Raw genomic sequence first — 22,659 nt, forward strand, 5'->3', positions numbered from 1 at the left:
CCTTTATTGGCAACATGCAGTGTTCATAAGTCTTATAGTACTTAATTGTGTAACAATCAGCTATGTAGTCTTATGAGTCCCTTGACATGATATATAGGACATAAATGGCATGGCAACAAGGGATGCCAGAAAGTTGCCAATACCTACAAGAGCATGTTCTTTCCGCTGCATCTACCTTGTACCTCTTGTTTTCATTCTTCACCTCAAATCCATCCTTCTCATTCCATATTGTCAAGCACTTACCAGATTCATCAATGTATTTATGCAGCTTCTTCAATATATTGGAGTAAATTCTTCCATGCCATTTTGGTCTCTATGCCTTGTACACATCCTATGTTTAGTTTGTGATAGCAACAGTTCCATTGCATTCAGAAGTCCGTATCATTTACATATTATGTAATTATTAGTACTAGCAATATCATGTGATTTACTAAAGACAAAGGAAATAGGTAGCAAACATACCTTTTGTTGGTCAGAGATGAAAACCTAATCTTCTCCATTCCTTGCAGCATTCAAGTCCTTTTGCAGAAACCCTATGAATCTGTACCAAGAATCTGATGTTTCCTTCTCCACCACAGCGCAAGCAATATGATACATCTGGTTGTTAGCATCCATACTTAGTGCACACAACAACTTCCCATTGCAAGCCCATTTTTATAAGCAACTATCAAGCCCTACAACCTTTTTGCATCCAGCTAAAAACCTCTTCTTACATGCATCAAAACAAATGTAAATCCTTTGGAATACATGTTGGGTGGTGTCCGGGTCTAAACATACATCCACTATGCTTCTAGGATTGCTTCTGAGTATCTCCAGCTAGTAATCAAACACCTTGGGGTACTCTTCTTTGGCAGTTGCATAAACACTTTGCATTACAATATATTTGGCTCTCTTGACCTTTGAAAGTGTGACATTAGCTCCCATTTGAAGGAAAACTATCTCCTGGATGTCCTGGAGCTTCTAAGAAGGGTTGGCCTTTATCAAGGACTCATATTTGTCAGCAATCCTTCTAGCAATTACAAGCTTGCTGTCTCTTCTTTGAGGACACATGTGTTGAGGAATGTATGTCTGGACCTAGAACCAATCACATCTACTTGCGTAAGATGCATATATCAACCAGGGGCATCCATACCAGGAACACTTGGCTCTGATCTTCTTCTTTTCATCCCTAGGAAATGCTATGTGTCTCTTCATCACAAGCCCATACTTGACCACTGCTTCTTTAAGTTGTTCTCTACCCCTGAAAGTCATGTCAACAGAGAAGATAGGTATTGGAGCTTTGTCATCATACCTTGGAAATCTACTCTTCCTTCTTGTAGCGCAGGTATCAGGGTCCTCTTCATCATCATAAGATGCCTCGTCACTTGAATCAAAGTATGGTGTACCATTGCCCCCATCCTTATCAGTGATATTCATGTGATCCTTCAAATGCCCAACAATCTTAGGAAGTGACACCTTATCCCTCTCAATATAGAACATAACTTCATCTCCTCTAACATATGTAGCAGAATTGTCATAATGCATAAACTCCCTACCGAAATAAAATCAGTCTGACAGAAATTTGAGGTTGTCCATCCCACCTGTAAATCAAAAATAAAAGGAATAACCATGAGCTGAGCTGAGTAGATTGATCATTCTCTTTTGCACAATTAGCAGAGCAAATTAGAACGCTGAATTTGGCTGCATGTCGTACACATTCAATTCACACGTGGACGTGGCCTCAAACTACCAAAAAATCAATCTTTCCTCGTATAAAAGGCAAATAAATCATCCCTCGACAACAAATTTCACTAGTGTGCAACATAATCGACCTACAGAGACAATAAACCCTATGCCATCGAACACTAATCCCTAGATGATCACAGTCCAAACTCTGCCCAAAAGTAGTACTCTAGGGTTCTGATGACTCACCTCACCACCGACGTGCTCCACGATCAAGTTCGGAGTCATCTGATCATTAATCCTTGCCACCGCAGAGAGGCATTAGAGAGAGAGAGAGAGAGAGAGAGAGAGAGAGAGAGAGAGAGAGAGAGAGAGAGAGGAGGTTGAGCATTCGAGAGGCCAAGCAGAAACCGTGGGAGGAGGTGCCTAAGCCTGCAAGCTGGACACGCTCTTGGCTGCTTAATTCCAACATTTGAACATATCTCATCCATCTTTGATCGGTAAGTCTAAATTTGACATTGAAATTTTTTTCTCAAGGATTTATCAAAAATAAGGGGTGCAATATTACGAGGGGCAGTTCCATTAGCCAACTAGAGTACCGGAAGGTGGCCTTCTCCCCATTCCCCACTTATACTGTGGTCGAGGCGTTGAAAAGCACCTTGTCTTTTTCATTGCATGGTACTAGCATATCCTTCCATGACTGATATTGATCTTCCCAATTGAACCAAAGCCATCACAGCCTCAATGCCCTCGCAAACTTTTCCAACTCTAACAAACCCAAACTGCCGAGGCATTTTGGTTTTCTGACTGTCGGCCAATTAACCAGACAATGCCCTCCCTTCACCTTTTCGAGAACTTCCCCTCTCCATTGGAAACTCCTCCTTATTTTGTCAATCTTCTTTTGGAGCCATTTCTGTAAGGGCAAAATGGTTAGATGGAATATTTGTTGGGTTAGAGAGAATGGACTTAACTAGGGGTCGGGGCCTGCCAGCGAGAAGAGCCTTCCTTGCCAACTGGGGAGCTTGTTGCTAATCTTGTCAATGAGAGATTGTAAATCAACCTTGCGAAGTCTTCTTGTATGAAGTGGAAATCCTATATATTTACATGGAAAGGTGCCAATCTTCCCAAAGAAGCCTTGAAGGATTGACTGCAACGGCAAAACTTGGCACCAGATTGGGTACACTTCAGTTTTGGATAGATTTGTTACTAGACATGTGCACTCACCAAAAGCATGGAGGATTTTCTGTAAAGCTTGCAACTCTTCTCTGCCGGGATTTGCAAAAATAGCAGCATCGTCTGCATACAAGGAACATCTTAATTTTGGCGATCTTGGCAAAAGAGGCTTTAAGATGTTTTGTTCTAGGGCTCGCGAGATGATCTTCTAAAGCGGGTCAATGGCAAGGATGAAAAGCATTGGCGACATAGGATCCCCTTGCTTCAGGCCCCGAGCATGATTAAAAGGTTTCCCCTGTGTTCCGTTTAATAGAACATGTGAGGAGGTGGCCAAAACGAAGGAAATCCAATCTCTCCACTTTAGCCAAAACCGAGATGGTGGAGCATATCAAGCAAGTTACTTATAGAGTTGAAGGCTTTGAAGATGTCAAGTTTGATTAAAAAAAAGTTGAGTGCTAGTTCTTGTGCAGCTCTTTGATCACGTTTTGCACATAAAGGAAGTTATCATGAATCGACCGTTTCTTTATGAATGCACTTTTCCCCCTCTGAACAAGATCATCAAGATGAGGAGCAAGCCAGTTTGCAAGGGGTAGGCAAGATGGCTGACTGTTGAGTCCTGCATTAGAAGAGAAGGAAACCAATGCAAACAACATTGGATCAAAAGAAGAAGGTGTTGCAGAGAGCACCGAGACAGTCTCGGGAGGAAGTCAATCAGAGTTGAGTCACCTCCGTGGGGCTGCAGAGCAAACAACTAACGATGTAGCATCCACACCATGGCGATTGGTGACGTGAAAGAAACTTTCTTGCGCCAGTGTCTCTTCTGGACCTTAAGTTGCTGACAATGGATCGAGCTTCTCGGAGGTGAGGCTGAAAATAGGATCGTAGTTCCATCTCTACGGCGGCCATACCGACCATGATCAACCCTGTCTTGCACAGAGCTGCCCTCGTCACAGCAAGGACGAGAGAGACGTGACCAGAGGGAGCGGCTGCGGTGATAGCGAGGGCTGCGCTAGTGGCGATCTTCGTTGGCGTCCTCATCATGATCTCTACGGCCGCCATCGCCACTATGATAGGGGCGATGAGGGATGTGATCAGCTTGCACACCACCATCTGGAGAGCCATAACACCAATCTAGGATGCGCTCCCAATGCCTGTTACTGTGGCGAGGGTTTGGGGGGTTGTCGAAGAGGAAAGCCAAGTTGTGGATGACTTTCAAGTGAACAAAAAGCCTGTAGGATTGTCCACTTTTGACATCAGAAGGCCTGTCATGGTGAACTTCAACTTGCGGCAGCAAAATGAAAGTAGGTGGCAACTCTCGATCAACACCGGTGATGGTCAGCCAAAGCACCTTAGGGATGAGGCTGGGATTGTTGCACCAGGCCCACAAGTCATAAGTCCTTGGGTGCTTCCTTCTTCTGGACTGCTCCTCGACGTAATGCAAGGAGCAGCCTCTTCCAATCACTAGTGCTGCCACCTCCTCAAACCAAGCATGAGCTGGGAGGCCCTCGATGCGCAACTGAACATGGAAATTCCAGGTGATGGAGTCTGTGTATCTTCTTTCACTCCACATAGCAAAGCGGAAGTCCCAACCACGATAAGGCAAGTGGTGAGAGCTGACGATCTCATCTTTGATGCGTCTGTGGGCGAAGATGATGAGAAAATCTTCAGGATGATGCTTCACCAGCTGACATTCGTGAATTGCGACGCTGAAGACTATCATCAAGGTATCAGAAAGTACATATGGCTTCATCTCCGGCTAGGTCCCCGCCAGCCAGCAGACGGCTACCCTGTTGAGGAGCATGTCTTTTCGTCGCTCGATGTTTCTTGTGGCGGCCACCACTGTGAATTCCTCCAAAGGCCTGGCCGCCAGGTCTCTAGGAAAGTTGGACATCGCAGAAGTGATGGACGAGGGAGGTGGTGAAGCAAGAGAAGCATAGCTGGTGGAAGGAGGCGGGAAGCGGTGACCTTGCTCTGTGAGAAGGGAATGGCTGACAGTGGGGTGGCGGTGGAAAATTGGAGGTCACAGTTTGCAGTCACTGGAGCGATGATCAAAGCGGAAGCAAAGCCAACATTTTTTGGGTCTCGGTAGGAAGCGGCATAATGGTCAGGAGCAAGACAATTGAATCATCTCCCTTGCAGCCTTCTCAAGTATAAGGCCGATTTGGGGCAATTCACAGTCTTTATTGCAAAGCTTCCGGTAAGAGAAGGCCTTGAATGCGAGTTCTCCTTTCTCCACCAATACCTTGGCTTCACTAAGCTCCAGCTTGCAGCAACAATTGCACTTCCTTGAGCTGTGCGTTCTGCCTCTGAAGAGGATTCGATGTACGGGAGATCTTTCTTGCATGCACTGTCACTGACCAAGGAGGGAGAGTGAAGCTACTCACCCCTCTGTTGATTGCAACACCTTGAGGCTCGAAGCACGCCACCATGAATACCAGGCGTGGGCAGGGTATGGGTGAGCCGTTGAAGCTGAGTAAAGATTGGATTCCCTACCAGAGAAGCCGGGGATGCAAGAGATCTGACAGCATTGACAATCAAATGCTCATTGGAAGATGTAGGTGCCTCGATCGGTGGTAGCTGATCTACGATGGTGAGCTCAGCACCATTATTGGAGGCGAGGGGTGAAGATGTCGTTGGGGCAGAGGTCTGAGCATTGAAAGGTGTAGCTGGTACCAGGCAAGACCCCACCTTAATGACTTCTGCAAAGGAACGCTGAAAACTGGTCCCATCACTGTGCGGGCGCTGGAGGACGACAGGGACCTGGTGGATCTGGCCGGCTGAGACGATGCGGGGGTCGCTGGGTGCAGGGACGTGAGACATATCTGAACTGGGCACGGAGGAGGCACAGGAAACAAAACATGCGGGCGAAAGCCTGGCAGATTTTGGAGAGGGGGGAGGTGGAGAACAGATCTGCAGCAGAGAGGGGCGGATCTAGGTAGGATGTGGCAAAGATTTGGTGGGTGGGAGGGAGTCGCCAGAGCGCCTGGGAGGGGACAACGGCTCCATGTTTAAACCTGTTTGAATGACTTTCGTCATAGAGTTAGGCAATGTTTTGTTTGCAAGCTGATACAATTTATTTTCCTGAGAGAGACCATGAATGCACATACACACTTTATGTTTTAAGGGTCCATTAACTTTATGCTATCAAGATTGTCCCATTTTTATTATTTATCATCGACAAAGTTCGCTTTCACTTTATACCACTAAAATGTCATATTCTTCATTTCATACCATCACCATTGCATAATGTTCGTTTTTGCTCCGTTTGACCATATGAAAAGTCTATTATACCCATGTTTTGTGTGTTATGAAATTTCACTCTATACCACTGAAAATTCAACTTAATCAGCCACATGTCCATTGAATAATTCAAGCTAACTGAACTGTGCTTGGCAAAGCTTCATCTGCTTGCTGGTCGAACCATGTTCTCTAGATTTTAGTCTCAAACCAAAAGAGCTCATCTGCTCATCTGCCCAAACTGAATCATGTTCACCAATACTTGTTGTCAACTCAATCATGTTGTTGTCCACCAGTGTGCAAAGCTCCAACATTCGTGTATGTCCACCAGTATGCACATATCAATTTTCTCAACATTTTCTGCAGGAAACTGAACAAATTGAAGAAAATAACGGAATGCACACCTCAAACATGACAGAACTGAACAAAAACATGACATGTCTTAAAGTGCATTCGGCTTGTCAAGGACCATCTTAAAGTGGTAATCGCCCACTCACAACAGTTGCTATTAAATAAGAGCAAAGGTGCTAACTAGAACATACATTTTCAAGACTGCATACGGATAATTTCACCAATCAGTGAAAAAAATTCGTGACCTCTAATCAACGAGGCATGATAATACAACAATGGAGTCAAGTAGCACAGGTAAAGTAAAGTTATTGACACCATGGGGACTATCATTTAAAAAAAATCCATTCCAGAATGGAGACTTCATTCATATTATATCTTGATTTAATTGTAACTGCTTGCACATAGTTTGATCAAATACTATAAACATCAATCATGACAACCATAGCCAGGACTATTCGCACAGTAGTACAGTGTTAAGCATAATATAAGTTAATGAAATGCAAAAAACACAAAGGTATTTCTGTGTAAAGAACATAAGTAGTTTCAGACAAGGTTGCAAAGTTTTAGATAGTTTGGCATGTCTGCAGTACAAAAATTCCCCATTAAGTAACTCTTTTCACAACTAGTACTACACATGTGTGTAACTGTACAAATGAGATATATTCAAGCATTCAGTGAATCGAAGCATTTTTTCCACCTGGCCGCAAGTGCCATCGCAGTGAGCCCCCTCGCCGCCAGTGTCACCTCTGCCATCCGCAGAAGTCCGAGTCCCCCGCCGTTGCCCGCGTCACCCATGTTGTCCCTTTTTTAAACAGGACAACAAACTCCGTTTCTATTAAAAGCAATATAACATATACAATTATCAGGTTTCCACGAAAGTTTCCAAAGGAAGCAAGGAATAATATTTACATATACAACACTGATAGCTAAGATAACACTACACGAGCTAAGTTAACACTCCAGAACATGCTATAACTCCACGACATCAGAGATGGAGATCGAACTTAGCTGTAAGTTGTTGCACCACTTCACGATCTGTTCTAGAGCTGTATCAATGTTCTCCCTATCATCCTCCTTGAGCAGGATTTTTTAACTTTACAAGTAAGAGAGACATTTGAGTAGAGAAATAATTGGCTTGTTGGGAAAGGTTTTTTCAATCGTTATCTTATTACGAACACATCAAGTTGCCTAACTAAGACCTGCAAAAAGGAAGAGACAAATTTGTGGGTAGATTTAGAATTTGAGTCAACTGGTCAGGAGCAAAGTCGTTTAGGGTCTTGGGTTGCTTAGACCAGTCAAAGCATTCTCTAATTACACTCCATGTGAAGTTAGCAAGAATACATTGGAAGAAAATGTGGTCGACATTTTTTCCCCACATAGGAAACAATACTCATTGTCCTTTCAACCTCTCTTCTTTAGAGTGGTGGCAGTTTGGAGTCTATCATTGAACATATGTTAGAGGAAAATCTTTATATTATGCGGGATTTTGCATTTCCAAAATTCCCCACTGATCTTACTTCTTATCCCATTGTCGAGAATAAAGCGGTAAAGAGATTTCATGGTGAAGTTCCTGGACTTCTCCAGAGCCTAGTGGACTTCATCGTCCAGATCATCCAAATTAATCGAGTTTAACAGAGTCTTCAACTCCTCATTCTCCTAGATTCCGAGGAGGTCAAAGCTCTTCTGAAGTCGATGCTAAAGGTACCATCCTCAAAACAATCAACTACATTGGCCGTTGTATCTTAGGTCATTTTGTATAGATCAGGGAATTGGATCTTTATATGGTACCTTGAATCCATATGTCTGTCCAAAATCTGGTTCTTTTCCCATTATGCACTGTGTAGATAGCCCCCCAAAGAAACAAATGCTTAACTTTGTATAGCCCTTGCTAGAATTGTGAGGAATCTTTGCTCTTAGAGCCAAAGAAACCCTTATCTCTCATCCATTTTGCTCTTAACAGTCTGCACCAGAATGAGTCCCTATCTTTGAGGATTTTCCGATTCCATCTCGCCATTAAACATTAATTCATGATCTGTGTATTTATGATACCCAAACCTCATTGGTATTTTGGTCTTTAGGCTGCCTCCCACCATATCATATGATATTTGAATTTATCTTGTGCCCCTCTCCAGAAAAATTTGGAACGAATCGAGTCCATCTTGCCATAGGTTCCAACATGGAGGAGGTAGAAGCCCATAATATACATAGGGAGACTGTTCAAGCAGGTGTTGGTCAGTACAAGTTTTCCTCCTGAAGACGTGTTTTCCCTTTCCAAAGTTCTAGTCTCTCCTGAGAGTGACGCACGCGTCTTCGATGCCCCTCCGCTCGTTGAGGTGTAAGCGGAGGTCCTAGGTTCCGGAAGTGGCCAGGGGGGCAGCGCTCCGCCTGGAGGCCCCCCGGCCAGCGCGATCGCCACCTGACGATGGACCGGTCCTAGCGGCGCCACGCTGGGAGGTGGCGCGGGAACTTTCGGCCAGTACCTGGCTGTGGGCCGTGCCGACTAGGGCGGCAACTTCCTGGAGCCAGCGGCCCTCCGGGGTTTCCCCCGCCGCCTGGACTGGATGATGCCTGAGGAGAGCGTGCGCCGCAAGCAACGCTCTCCCGGGACTAAGGCCGTAGGCGAGCCTACGCCGGAGCGGCGCCCGGCGCTATCCAGAAGCGGACCTGGCGGCAGGAGTTTCGGCCACCTGCTGGGGGTTGGGTGGTGCACCGGCGACGGCGACGGCGGTGGCCCTGCTGGGCCCAGCGCCCTGGTCCCCTTGAGAGGGGAACGCCGTGCGTGCAGATCACGGCTGCTGCTGGGACGCAGCAGCGACTGGGGCATCCTGAGCGAGGGGCTCCATGTCCCCGCTGGAGCTGGAGCCGGAGCGCTGGAGACGATGACCACCGGCCATTTTTTTTCTGTAGAGGAAAACAAACAAACAAATTCAGGGATGCTTCCCCCCTACTTGGCGCGCCAGCTGTCGGAAGGTTAACTCCTATCGCAGGGATACTGAGGGATCCCTTTTTAGAGATTCGGCCGGGGAGATGATCCTGAATATGTTCGCCGGAGAAATAAATGGGTATGAATGCGATGGCCGGTGGGGTGGAACGATCTAGTGCGGAACGAAGTAAATACGCTGGTGTTTAGACAGGTTCAACCGTACGGAGGCGTAACACCCTACTCTTGTATGGATACTATAAATGCCATGAGAATATCCCTCAAGGATGTTGCTGGTTACAAGAATGTTTGTCTATCTTAGAGTCTGAGGCTCCTTGTTCTTCGGTCTGCATGTATCTGTTAGCTTTGGGTGCTCTCGATCTTCTCTTCTCTTCGCTGCTTTAAAGCCTATTCTCAGTTTCTTCAACTTGCTCAGAGATTTCAAAGCTTCAAAAAACACTTGTCTTTGTCCGTGCTGCCGGCTGCTTTAAATACCCGCCGGCAGTAGCGTGCTCCGAACGGGAGGGGGGCACGAGTTCCAAGATACCATAAATGGAAAGGGCATCATCATATGTGCAAAGTGACCGGGGGTGAAAAATGCGCCCCACGCCCGGTCATCCGTCACCATAAATGCACTGGCAACGGATGCCGTGGAGAGGGCCCACCGGGCAGCCGCAGAGCAGCCCGGTGTGCCCGTCCTGTCTTGTTCTCCTGCCACAGTAGCGCGGCAGACGGAACGCCTCGACCTTACGACGTTATCCCGAGACGGGCCGGATGGCACGGGATGGGACCCGTACATTTAATGACCCCACGCCCTTCTGCCAGAAAGTGGCAGGAACTGACACCGAGCGTGGCGGGAGCAGTTGGGGGTGACAGGCCACGCGCGCTCATTAAATGCGGCCTTGGGCCTTTGACTGGCTGACACCTCATCAGTGGGCCCCTCGGTGGCCACTGTCAGGGGACTCTCTGAGTCGTCAGGGAACTGAGTGCTCGGAGGTCACTGTTCACCTCCCCAAGCACTCTCTACCGAGAATGCCCTTTCTTGATCCTCGGGGAACCGAATGCTCGGGGGTACTGTTCACCTCCCCGAGCACTCTCTCCCGGGCACGCTTGTACGAACCTTCGAGGGACCGAGTGCTCGGGGGCCGCTGCACGTAGCCCCGAGCACTCTCTCCCGGAACTTCCTTCAGTGGGTCCTCGGGGTACTTGGGTGCCCAGGGGGCCACCGCTCGAGGCCCCGGGCACACTTCTCCCGGTACTTAGCTTTCCTGATCGTCGGGGGACTCGGGTGCTCGTGGGCCACCGTATACCTCCCCGAGCACTTTCTTCCCGGCACTTAGACTTCGCAGATCATCGGGGAACTTGGGTACTCGGGGACCACTGACTATGGCCCCGAGCGCCCTCTCCCAAGACTTAATCTTTTTTACCTCGCGGAGGAGACTCCGCGGGATGTCGCCACGTGGCGGATTGCTGGCCTGGTCTCGGGATTCGGGGACCCCCGGTTCCTGATTCACCGACAGAGGTATTTTGAATCCAAGCATTAAGTGAATCCAAGCACTGAATTGACTAGTGAGGTTTGGAGCCCACGTTGTTCTTGTTGCGGCCCATCTCGATTTGGAGGCTAGGGTTTAGCCATGGTGAGGTCTGGAGCTCAAGGTTCACGGGTGGGTTTAAGGTTCCGTTTTGTGCTATGTTCCACCAAGAGCAGGATTAGAATTTTGATAGTATCTGACAAGCTAGTTTACAGTAATGGTATTGAGTGTAAGCTTTTTGAATTAGTAGTGGTATACAGTGAAAATGAACTTTGTTGATAGCAAATTGTCAATTGAGGTGAATTTTGATAGCATCCAGTCAACTTTCGCATGTTTCAAACTTTCAATGGTCGCGATCTGCCAGGTTCATCTGGTTTTCTTGTTCCGTCGGTACACTAAAGTTGCTGTCTCATGGCTAGCAGCGGTTGAACGAAACGATATTTCCAGTCTTTACCTCGTTGCGTGCTCGGCGCAGTTGCCGGTTCACAAAGCGCAATTGTGGCAAGAAAACGACCAGCACGAAAGCTTTAATTGTGCGATGTAGTGGCGAAATGCCGTTCATCGTTGTATGAGTCTACTTTTCTAGCTGATGTAGTGTCACCCAATTTTTTCTTGAGTTGGAGCCTCATGGAAAGTCAGCAACCGATAAACCGACATTACTGTCGCTTCTCTTTTTCAGGACTTCAGATATTGAAGTCACAAAAGGCTATGGTTCTTTGCTGATGCGGCGCGGGGCCACGGGCACGATGGCATGAGCTTGGCCGGTCTCTCACAAGTCACGGCACAGCGGAACAAGATGGCATGTTCTTTGCCTCCCGTTTCCTCGGAACTAAACCATTTTTGTACTGGTCCCGCATGCTTGTCACTATTCACTAGGTCAAGGTGAACAGGGCCCCTCATGATTGGTGCCGTCAACTGCGCCATGCCGCCCAGCGGTGTATATATGCCGTGCCGGCGGTGTCCGGCACCAACCAAGTCACACCGCACTGGGGAGAGAAAGAAAGGGTTGGGACCATGGGCGCGACCGGAGGAGCCGCCTGCTGCTTGCCGCTGCGCATCGGCCTGGGCACGGCGGTGCAGAGGGCCCGCGCCCGGAGCCCCTCCGCCGCGCGGTGCTCCGTGCCATCGAGCTCGGGTACCGCCACTTCGACACGGCCGCGCACTACGCGACGGAGGGGCCCATGGGGAGGCCGCCGCCGAGGCCGTGCGGACGGGGGCCACGCCTCCCGCGACGAGCTCTTCGTCACCTCCAAGGTTTGGCGCGCCGACGCGCACCGCGACAGGGTGCTCCCCGCCCTCAGGCAGACGCTCCGGTACGCTTCCCTTCCTTCCTGGCTTCCTCGTAGTTCGGAAGGAAACCCATTGTTTTACTTCCAACACCTCAAAGCCAAACCGATGGCATCTCTTGACCTTGGAAAAAGGGAAGTTTTGGTAGATTGAAAAATGAAGTCCAAGTTGTAATTGTGTTGAAAACTCCAATTATATCACTCAATTTTTGTGCCATCCTATGTTTTTATGTTTGCGTAGACCCAACTAAAATCAAAGAATCTCAAAGCAGATCCGACGCAGAAAAATTGGGAGTGTTTCGAGTTCAGTTGACTAAAAATACATAGTTTTTCAGTCGCCTTTTAGCCCCTTTGTAGCACAGATCACGCAACACTGATATAGAAGCAGAACTGGATTACAAGCACTTGACAATTAGCAATTCCGAACAAGTTTGATAAATAAGCAGAACAAAAAAAACACTCAAGAGATAAATATGAAAACCGAAATTAAAAAGGGAAGCAAGTCAAGTTCTGTACCGCACTTTTGAATTTCACCACGAGCGGTGGATTCACATGTTTACTCTGTTTTTATAAAAGAAAACAATTGTCCACAGCACACCTATCAGTCAAGCTATAGTTTCAAATAGAGGTTTTGTCAAATATCAATTATCAAGTGAGTTATCGATTGATTAAGATCTGTCTGAGTCTGAGCGAGACCATGTGCGCATGCAGGAATCTCCAGATGGAGTACGTGGACCTGTACATGATCCACTGGCCCGTGTGCATGAAGCCCGAGAAGTTCACGGCCGAGGACTTCGAGCCGTTCGACATGCAGGCCGTGTGGGAGGCCATGGAGGAGTACCACAGGCTGGGCCTCGCCAAGGCCATCGGCTTCTGCAACTTCTCCTGCAAGAAGCTCGAGACGCTGCTCTCCTTCGCCACCATCCCTCCCGCCGTCAATCAGGCCCTCCATGCGTTCCTAAGTCGTTTGTGATTAACCAGAACATCCTTTCTTTGGAGATCACGAGAAGTGATCACTGAAATGTTTGTCTTTTGGTTGTGACGCGCGCAGGTTGAAGTGAACCCTGTGTGGCAGCAGAGGAAGCTGAGGGAGTTCTGCAGGGAGAAGGGCATCCAGATATGCGCCTACTCGCCCTTGGGAGCCAAGGGCACGCACTGGGGGAGCGACTCGGTGATGGACTCCGGCGTCCGGCACGAGATCGCCAAGGCCAAGGGCAAAACCGTGGCACAGGCACTCACGGCGCATAACCTCGCTACTTGCCTGCAAAACTAACTGAATTACGGAACGAAATGCATGAGCTGGTCACTGAAACCGATGCATTTGATCTTTGATGCAACAGGTGTGCCTGAGATGGGTGTACGAGCAGGGTGACTGCCTGATCGTGAAGAGCTTCGACGAGGAGCGGATGAAGGAGAACCTGGACATCGTGGACTGGGAGCTGACGGAGGAGGAGAGGCAACGGATCAGCACGATCCCCCAGCGGAAGATCAACCAAGGCCGGCGCTTCATCTCCGAGCACGGGCCATACAAGTCCCTCGAGGAGCTCTGGGACGGCGAGATACAACGTTCGCTGCCAATGTCATGCATGGCAGATTGGCCATCGAGTCGGCGATTCCCGCTTTGCAATGTTCAGTCCTGCCCCGCCTGTTGCTGCATGCGATGCGACCGTCCTGGCCTGGGGTGCTGGTTCAACTACCATTTCACACTCTTACATGGACTCCCATCCAAAACAATGCTGGTGGATTTACAATGTGTTAAGTAAAAGACTTGCAGTGAGTGACGACCACTGATTTACATGGGTGCCGATCGCCCAAGAGTCGAGTACATGCTGGGGGCGTGACGCCGTACATTCTCGCGCAGTAGAAACGCCGAGCACGGTACGCCGCAAAACCAACCGAACCAACGAGCAAATCACACAAAAAACGCGGGCGCGCGTGCATGCGGCGTGGCGCATCGACAAACCGGCTCCTTTGCCGCCCCCGTTGCCGACCCGCCTCTCCGGCGTCTCCACACAATGCTTGCGGCTGCCGCGTGCGGTGCGAGCACCCAATCACCCATCGCTTCTGATCCTCACGGGAGTCGGAACTGACCGGCCAACCAACCACCAGACTAGCTCCTCACTGACATCTAGCCGTCGCGGCAACCGTGCCTGGCAAAGCCGCCGCGTAGGGCGCAGGCCTAGCTTTGGCTCGCCAACAGGGTGCAGGGAGGACCAGATGTAGCAGTGTTGCACTGCTTACGTCGATGCAACCATTAAGCATCAGTTTTTGAGAAAAGAAAATGAAACTTTGCAAGGCATCATTGCGCCACCACAGCTTTATGGAGCTACTACAGTACTACTATATCGCCGAGCATCACAAGCTCGTCTAGATGCTTGGTAGGGGGACATCTAGGGAATATTTGCTTTCTAGCTTGGTCAAACAACATTGTCGATCTTGTCAAGGTAACATCATTTTCCCTGGATTATTAGGGGAAAATATTACTACTGTACTGCACTACTACTCTGGCTTCAGAGCCTGCATAGTGCATACTATGTGCTGAGATCAATCTTCGTGGTCCTTTCGTTAGTTTTGCTGTACAATTGTTCATGAGTAAATCCACTTCCCGTTAAAAAACAGTTCTTTGTATAAATAAAAAAATGAGCATAACTGGTTAGTGATTATTTTACCTTGATTACTCTGTTGCAAAGTATTAACTGGTAAAGTTACTCTTTTACCTGAGCCAATGTTGTGAATATGTTACTGAGGGGAAAAAAGATGTGAATAAACCACGGTAAAGCTCAACACACGTCCCTAGCGAGAGTCCAGAGAGCATATTCTCTGGACTCGCTAGTGTTTTTTTTTACAGAGCATTCAGCACTGGATGAAATGGTTTGCGCTGCCCACTGACTGGCGTGCCCGTGCGGTAAAAGCTGTACACGTGAAGAAGGCAGGCCAGGAGCAAAGGCGTTTTTTGGTTCCTTTTGTAAAAGGAAGGCCACCCTCTTGTTGGCGATGCCCACTTTTGCAGCGATGCACTGATGCCGGTCAGTCAGTGCAAGCCGAAGAGTAGCTTCCTGGTCCAGCACCCTATGGAATTGGAAGGCCCAGCTATGTGTACATCTAGGGCTCTTTTCTCAACATGTACGTCTCATGTTCTTTGAAATTATTTTCCTTTGACATAGTAGTATTTATCATGAAGTTTAAATTATCCTCTTAGCTTTCTAATAAAGCTCTATTAAAAATTAAATTATTTCACAAAAAAACATTCATGACTAGTTTCTTATTTCTTGAGAAGTTAATCATAAAAGGTTGACGTGTACTTCAGAGAAAATCAAACGACTTGGAAATAGTAGAACCGTAAACAGTAAGCGAATCATTTATTGAATCAAGAGGAAATTCGTCACCCATATCATCGCTTGTCCCACCATCTATCGATCTAGAATGTTATCTCACACGAAAAAAGCTATCCAATGTGTGCCATATTTCATGTTCCAACCCCTGGACCTCCCTGTGTTTTCGGCAAGTATTCTACGAGACCCTCCTCCAGTGTTAAGAGTTGATGATTTAGGGTTTGGGCTTACTTGATTTAGTGTCCGGGTCACCAAAATCCTCGACTATAGAGGGTGGGATTGGTGGAAAATAATCCTATTAGATCTGGTCTCATGTATTTGTGGACTAAACTCAATTCATAGTATGACACATAGCAAAAACTACCATAAAACTTATGGTGAAGCTAGAGGAAATCATATGTGAGGAAATAAAGAAGAAAATAAATTGACATATGTCACACACTGAATTGGGTTCAGGCCGCAAATACATGAGACCATGACTCACATGATTATTTTCTGGGATAAATGGTAGTTGTCGGACGGTGAGTGCCGTCCGCAGGCAAGGACGACGAATCAAAGAGTTTGAGGCAACGGTGCTCCGGGTTGTGGAAGCTGGTGGATAGATATAGGCCCTTGGCTTAAGATCCAATTTCTCTAACTTCACCCCCTGTGAAGTCAAAGGAGTGCAATCCTATAGCACTAAATCTGATCTATCTGTTCGCAATTCAATGGCTCATGGTGGAGCTTCACTCCACCGTGAAGTCAGAGGATCTCCGTCCCTTGGCTTTTCATGATCTCATAGACGGATGAATAAACAAACGACCACTACTATAAAAAGCCTCATCAGTGTCGGTTGAAAAATAGCTTCTCTGTCGGTTGAAAAACCGACACTCTTTACTTGGCACTGATAGCAGGATACAATCAGTGTCGGTTGTCCACCCGACACTATTACTATTTCCAAAGAACAAAAAAAATTAGCTGATGAGAGCGGTATCCGAGCTGGCTCGATTCTAACTCAGAATTGAGCCGGCTCCCTCCACCGCTCCCCTTCTTCCTCACCACCCTCCTCCGCGCTTCCCCGTGCCCCCTTCTCTGCTAGAATCAACATACACCGAGCTCCACATACACAAATCAAAACCACAAAATCAAAGCAAAATCAACGATAGAGGCAACTGATACACGTATTGATGAAGAAAGTACGTACACACATACACCCAGTTCTACTTGCTACTAAACACAATCCAAATTTGCTTGAAGAAAGTACATAAACACATACACCTAGAGCTTGTTCTTTTACTTCCCTTCAGCATCGAATCCGATGACGCCTGATGGGGAGGCCGATGGGCGGATGAGCGTGCGCGTGCACCAAGCTGCACCGCCACTGTCGCGTCTCGCCTCCGGGCGAACGGGCGTGAGCGTGGGTGCCAAGCCACATCATCACTGCTGTGTTGCTCCACTCCGCGGCCTCCGCTCCTCCAGCGCTAGCGCCATCTCGCGGCTGATGTCCCGAGCACGCCGCCGCCGAGTCCCAGCAAAGTGACCAACCTGTTGGTCATCGACGCCGCTGGCCGCGGACGCCGAGCTGCATCTAAGGCACGTTCGATGTGGGCAGTAGCGTGAAAAGGTAGAGGCGGAGGGGGTGGTGTGGAGCGGAGCGGAGGAGGAGAATGGCACCGACATGGGAGGGCAACAGCGGATGAGACAGCGGGAGCCGAATCTAGGTGGCGTGTGTGAAGCGAAGAGATAAGGGGGGGGGGGGAGAGAGAGAGAGAGAGAGAGAGAGAGAGAGAGTCAGATCCGGGTGGCGTGTGTGAAGTGAAGAGATAAGCGAGTGAGAGAGCCGGACGGGAGAGAGAGAACTGGATGGGAAAGAAATCGAGTCAAAATCCAATTGGATTATAAATTTGGGTCCGGACAGTGAACTGGCACTGATAGTCCTTTTTAGCGTCGGTTCTTAACGCCTCAGCCATTATTCATGCGCGGGGTTTAATAACCGGCACTGATACGCCTTCAATCACGATTTTTACACAACCGACACTGATAAAACGCTATTTATGATTTGTTCTTTAGTATTAAGCACGGTAGGAAAAATAGGAAGAACCTAAGGGGTTGACGTCCCGCAGCTTTACCATGCCAAAGTAGCAAGTAGCACCCTAAAATCCAACGGGGTGCGTCACTGCGTGCAGTACAGTGAATTCATGCAGAAACATTTCTATCTGAACCGCCAGACGACACGACATCACCGATCGAAATGGCCTACGAAACTACGTACATAAACTCAAAGTCGTGCTCTTGCTGCGCATGCACGGACTAGATTCCTGCTCCTACGCCTCCTCCCCTCATGGGGTCGCAGGCCACTGCCGGGCCGCCGTGGCCCTCGCCGCCCGCCGCGACGGCCAGTGAAATCGCGAGCGACCGCTGCCGGCACGCGTGGCAGGTGACCTGCGCCAGCAGCCGCGCGGCGTGGTCGCGCAGCGCGCACGCCTTCTCGAGCTCGGCCCGGGCCCGCTGCCGCGCGCGGCGAGCCTCCTCCAGCGCGCGCTCCGCCGCCGCGGCCTCCACGCGCGCCCGCTCCCGCGCCGCGTCCGCCGCGGCCTTCTCCTCCATCGCCTGCTCCATCTCCTCGTCGACCGCTGTGGCGGCGGCGGCGGCGGCAATGCCGTTGGAGGCCGCGATGGGCCCGATGGAGAGCTGTAGCTTCGTCGTCGTTGCATGGGGTTCATGGGATGTGGTCGTGATCGTGGAAAATGCAGTCGTGGCGGTCAACGGCGCTGTCGTGGAGGCAGGGAGGAGCTGGAGCTCCGGCGGTGGTGGCTGCGGCGGCACCACCGCAGGCGGAGGCCTCGGAGCGGGCGCCGGACGGATGACCGGGAGCGTCGACGGTACGGGCACCACCTCGCCGCGCATCCGGACGGAGTTGCAGGCATCCTGGTGCTCTATGAAGCTTTCCACCCTGCAAAGCGCATTCTTATCAGTATTAAGCACCGCATAATAATCACGTAATCTCTGCAACGCAAACACTAATCAACAAATCCTGTCGCTCTCGCTAGCAAGGATCACATGCGTGCGAGATGGCAGTGCAAAGTCCCTTTGCGACGTTAGGTGCCTTCCTGGGCACGGGAGAGGAAAGGGACCGCACGGTGTACTGCATCCATGGTAGGCTGATTGCTTCGCTCGCTTGTGCGAGCCTACACGGCAGGCCGGCCGGCATCTGCGTAGACCGAAAGCAACCCTTGGATCACAACGGGACCGATCCGTCGATCGGTGCTGATCCAAGAAGGCAACGACAAGCTAGCTCGCCAACTTAGCAGTAACGGCGCCTTATTTGGCCACGACTCCAAGCACACGATCACTTCGGTTCAGGGGACCGACAACTACGATACATGGTGATGCTCTGTGCACTATATATGCAGCATTATTGGCCTGGTTGACAAGTCCCATGCATGAAGCGGGCAAAAACCATTAATCAAGGACCACTTAAGTAATACTCCCTCCACCTCAAAATATAAGACTTATTAGGATTTAAAATAATCAAACTTTGTAAATTTTATTTAATAATTAGTTAAATTATACATATATTTAAATATATAAAAGTTATATCAATATATCTGTATTTTATAGATCTTTTAATACGATATTACTTTTAAATAAATTAATAATATATTATAAAATAAATTAATGATTAAAAAAATTTAAATTTTTTTAAACCTTAATACGTTCTATTTTTTAGAACGAAGAGAGTAGCTAGATAGTTGCTGGCTAGAGGCTGCTAATTTCGAACATGAAAGGATAGAGAATCAGAGATCCATCTATGTATATATGAGTCCCCATCGAGGCAGAGATCGAGGACATGCATGTCCGGCTGGTGTATATATCTATCCGCCGGTCGGTGACAAGAGAGTATGGCTGCCAAATCCCAATTATTAAAGTGCTAGGCCAGGCCAGTGCTGCTGTTTTGTTTCGGAGGGAAAGGAGGCGGCCAAAGCGAGCGACCACATGGGCGGGCGTATGTGGCTGCATGCACTTGACACGAATGGTTTATCTTAACTGTTTATTTATCTTATTTAATACTTACTTATTTTTATTCTTCTTATATATTTTTTTTATTTATTAATATAAATCTCAATATAAATAAATATTTTAACATGTGACTAAGGCTATGTGAAAATTTCACTTTACTGTAGCTAGAGTGGCGCTTGTACTTGGGTGGGTGGATCAGGGGCCGGTCGGGTCCGATGAATGGAGCACCTTGTCTCTACCTAGCTAGCTTGTGACTACCACTAGCTGCTCTGGTCAGCTCGGTCACAAACTCACTAGTCCAAATATATACTCACCTGACCAAGGTCGCAGTTTCTTGCTGCGTGTTAAGTTCTCTATCGCTACAACATTCTTATATGCTGTTTTTTTTTCACAAGCATGCAGTACCAGTACATGTTGGAGTATTATATATGTTAAGGATAATTGTTTCATGAGTAATGCTGGGACTTAGACTGTATCATATCATGTAGGCCTCGTCTTGCCATGCTCATTCGTCACAATTGGACGACATGACACGGTTCAAGTCTTCGTCGTGTCATACTCACTAGATACAATTGACTCATCGTGCCGTGTTATGTCGGCACGAGTCAACTCTAGAAAAATCTAAGCATAATCGGTAGTACATCATGCTATTGTCATGTTGTGCCGGTCTAGCTATGGTTCTGCTCCATATTGTCCGATAATCTTTATATATTTATCTCTTACTATCTTACACTTGTGTTTATTATACTTACACATATTTCTTAGTATCTCACGTTTTGTATTAAAAAAATTAGAGGATAAACTCGAGAAAATAATCATACAGATTATATCGTATACTTTTCATATCGAGTTGATATGCTCACCGTGTTAAGATCCTAAGCACCATACCATCCTCGTATTTATGCTGTACCGTACTTTCGATCCCACTGGACGGTTTAAGAATGACACGATTTAAATCCCAGCTCTATTCATAAGCATGCATGGCTGCACGATTGTATTGATTTCAGTGAGGGTACTGTGGGGGAGGAATGCACACGATGCGCGGAGACAGTTTTCGGCCGACGTGCCATCGCTGTCGCCGGTCGTGTTGGAATTTTCGGTCCTACCGCAACCCGCCACCGCTAAACTATCGCGTCCCAGTGTGTACTGCAGTGTGCCACCTAGATCTGCTTTTCCGTTTGTTTTTTTTTTCTCCTCCTTACTTTCCGCAGCGTAGGGGGAAAAACTCTTAGTTTTTCAGTGGATATTTAGATACTATGGAACCCACTCGATCGTCAGCTAGCTAGCTGGAGGTGGATAGATATCATCGCCACCGGCATGCGCCAATGCAAACTAGCCCCACTCGATCCATGTCTGTAGAAACATATATATGCTGTTAAACAGCGGATAACACCCTATTAATTGGTGTCGGCTACTCATCACTGGCAAGCAGCCTAATAGTCTCCTAAACCGGCACCATAGCTTTTGTCTTATCTCCATGCATCTCCATGCAAGCCTGTCCGCCACCCGAAAGAAAGAAATCATTTGGGTCGAGCTTGGTCGAACACAAGCTATGGCGTGCAACAGATTAAAAACGATGGCGACCGATCGCCAGCTCCAACAGATAGATTGATTCGTAACCATGCCCCGTACTTGCGTTGTAACGCATGCGTACGTGCGTAGGTGTTGGTGCGCGAGTACGTGCGTAGAAAAGGGACGTCGTCGGGGTACGTACCGCGAGAAGACGCGGCCGCAGTCGCAGGAGTGCCCGCGGGTGCCGCAGGTCTTGAGGTGCGCCTTGTAGTCGGACTGCACGGCGTAGCCCTTGGCGCAGCGGGCGCAGACCCACTGCCGCCGCCCGCCGTGCTTGCGCCGGAAGTGCTTCTTGATGCCCACCAGGTCGCCCAGCGCGTGCGCCGGGTCGTGGTGGAGGCAGCTTGGCTCCGGGCACACGAACACCCGCTTCCGTGCCCCAGCCGCCCCGCCGCCTCCGCCTCCGTTCCCTCCCGCGCCCGTGCCATCCTCCCCGCCAGCCGCCCGCTTCACCAGCCGCCACGGCACCTTGTGCCGCCGCCGGTGCATCTGCAGGTTCTGCTCCCGCTGGAACCCCTGCCCGCAGATCTCGCACAAGTACCGGTCCGACTCCAGCAGCGTCCGCGGCGCCAGCGCCACCACCTCCGCATCAGGGTCTGCGTACACATGCGCATCGATATCTCATCAGCTAGCCATGCATCTCACGTCGCGCGCGTACGTATATTAGTCGATCCAATCACGCGCGGTGCACATTAACAAAGTGCGTGCTGATACACAACATGATCCATTAAGCATGTACTGCTTCGTTCATACGTACGTACGTACCCGGTGTGCCGGGCGGGCGCCTCTTGCGCTTGGCGGGGGACGGCTGGTCGGCGAGGCAGGAGGTGGACGAGGACGGGGGAGGCGCCGGCGGCTGCCGCTGCAGAGATGCCGAGGGGGAGGACGAGCAGGTGGAGGAGGAGGCCAGCATTTGGTGGTGGCTCTTGACCAGTGCCATAGGCGTTAGGGACCGGAGTTGCTTCTTTTAAGGGCTTAATTCCCAGCCTAGCTAACCTCACCACCACACTAAACGAATCGAAGCACTCGCCTTGGCTTTGCTTGCCTCCTTTCCCTCTTCTCTTTTTGCTGCTTAGTGGGATAGAGGTGCCGAGGGAGCTTTACGGGGTGGAAAGGTGAAGCTGCATTGTTGGGTCTATGCGAGTCTGTGTGTATGGGTGTGTTTAGTGTGGAAAGGTTTGGGGCATGGGGGATCATATATAGGGAGGATAGTGAGGGAGGGAGGGGTGCGGTGAAAGAAAGGGCTTTGTCTATATCTCTTTGCTTTTGTGCCTGCACTAGCAACTGCATGCATCGGTGTGTGCCCCCGGCCCCCTTTTTTTTGAAGGGGAGAATGTGTCTCATGTACTCATTGGATGGGCAGCTTTTATCATGGCTTTGTTTGTTTGTTTTAGGTGCTCTTTAAGATCGATGGGATCATCAGACTATTCTCCCTATCTCGTCACCCCAATTGATTATGGTGGTTAGCTTAATCTGTATCCTCTGCATGCGTGTGTGGTAACTGATGATGCTCTAGTGTCATATGTACTAGTAGCACATTTTGTTTTCCCTTTTCAATTTTTTTTTTTTTTGGGCCCAGACATGAGGTAGGCAGT

The 22,659-nt window shown here is 48.8% G+C and overlaps 1 protein-coding gene and 1 pseudogene across 1 annotated transcript; one reads left to right on the forward strand and one right to left on the reverse strand.

Moving 5' to 3' along the window:
* The first annotated feature begins 11,743 nt into the window (after positions 1-11,743).
* On the forward strand, positions 11,744-15,057 carry LOC133911994 (deoxymugineic acid synthase 1-like; annotated as a pseudogene).
* A 2,512-nt stretch (positions 15,058-17,569) lies between these two features.
* On the reverse strand, positions 17,570-22,262 carry LOC133911995 (protein indeterminate-domain 16-like). The gene is made up of 3 exons (XM_062354508.1): positions 21,830-22,262; positions 21,207-21,660; positions 17,570-18,425 (listed from the first exon to the last, which is right to left on the reverse strand). Exons 1-3 carry the CDS (start codon positions 22,002-22,004, stop codon positions 17,783-17,785), a joined length of 1,272 nt encoding a protein of 423 aa, XP_062210492.1. The 5' UTR covers positions 22,005-22,262; the 3' UTR covers positions 17,570-17,782.
* Between the last annotated feature and the right edge of the window lie 397 nt (positions 22,263-22,659).

The sequence above is a fragment of the Phragmites australis genome, chromosome 3, assembly GCF_958298935.1.
Source record: "Phragmites australis chromosome 3, lpPhrAust1.1, whole genome shotgun sequence".
Classification (NCBI taxonomy): Eukaryota; Viridiplantae; Streptophyta; class Magnoliopsida; order Poales; family Poaceae; genus Phragmites; species Phragmites australis.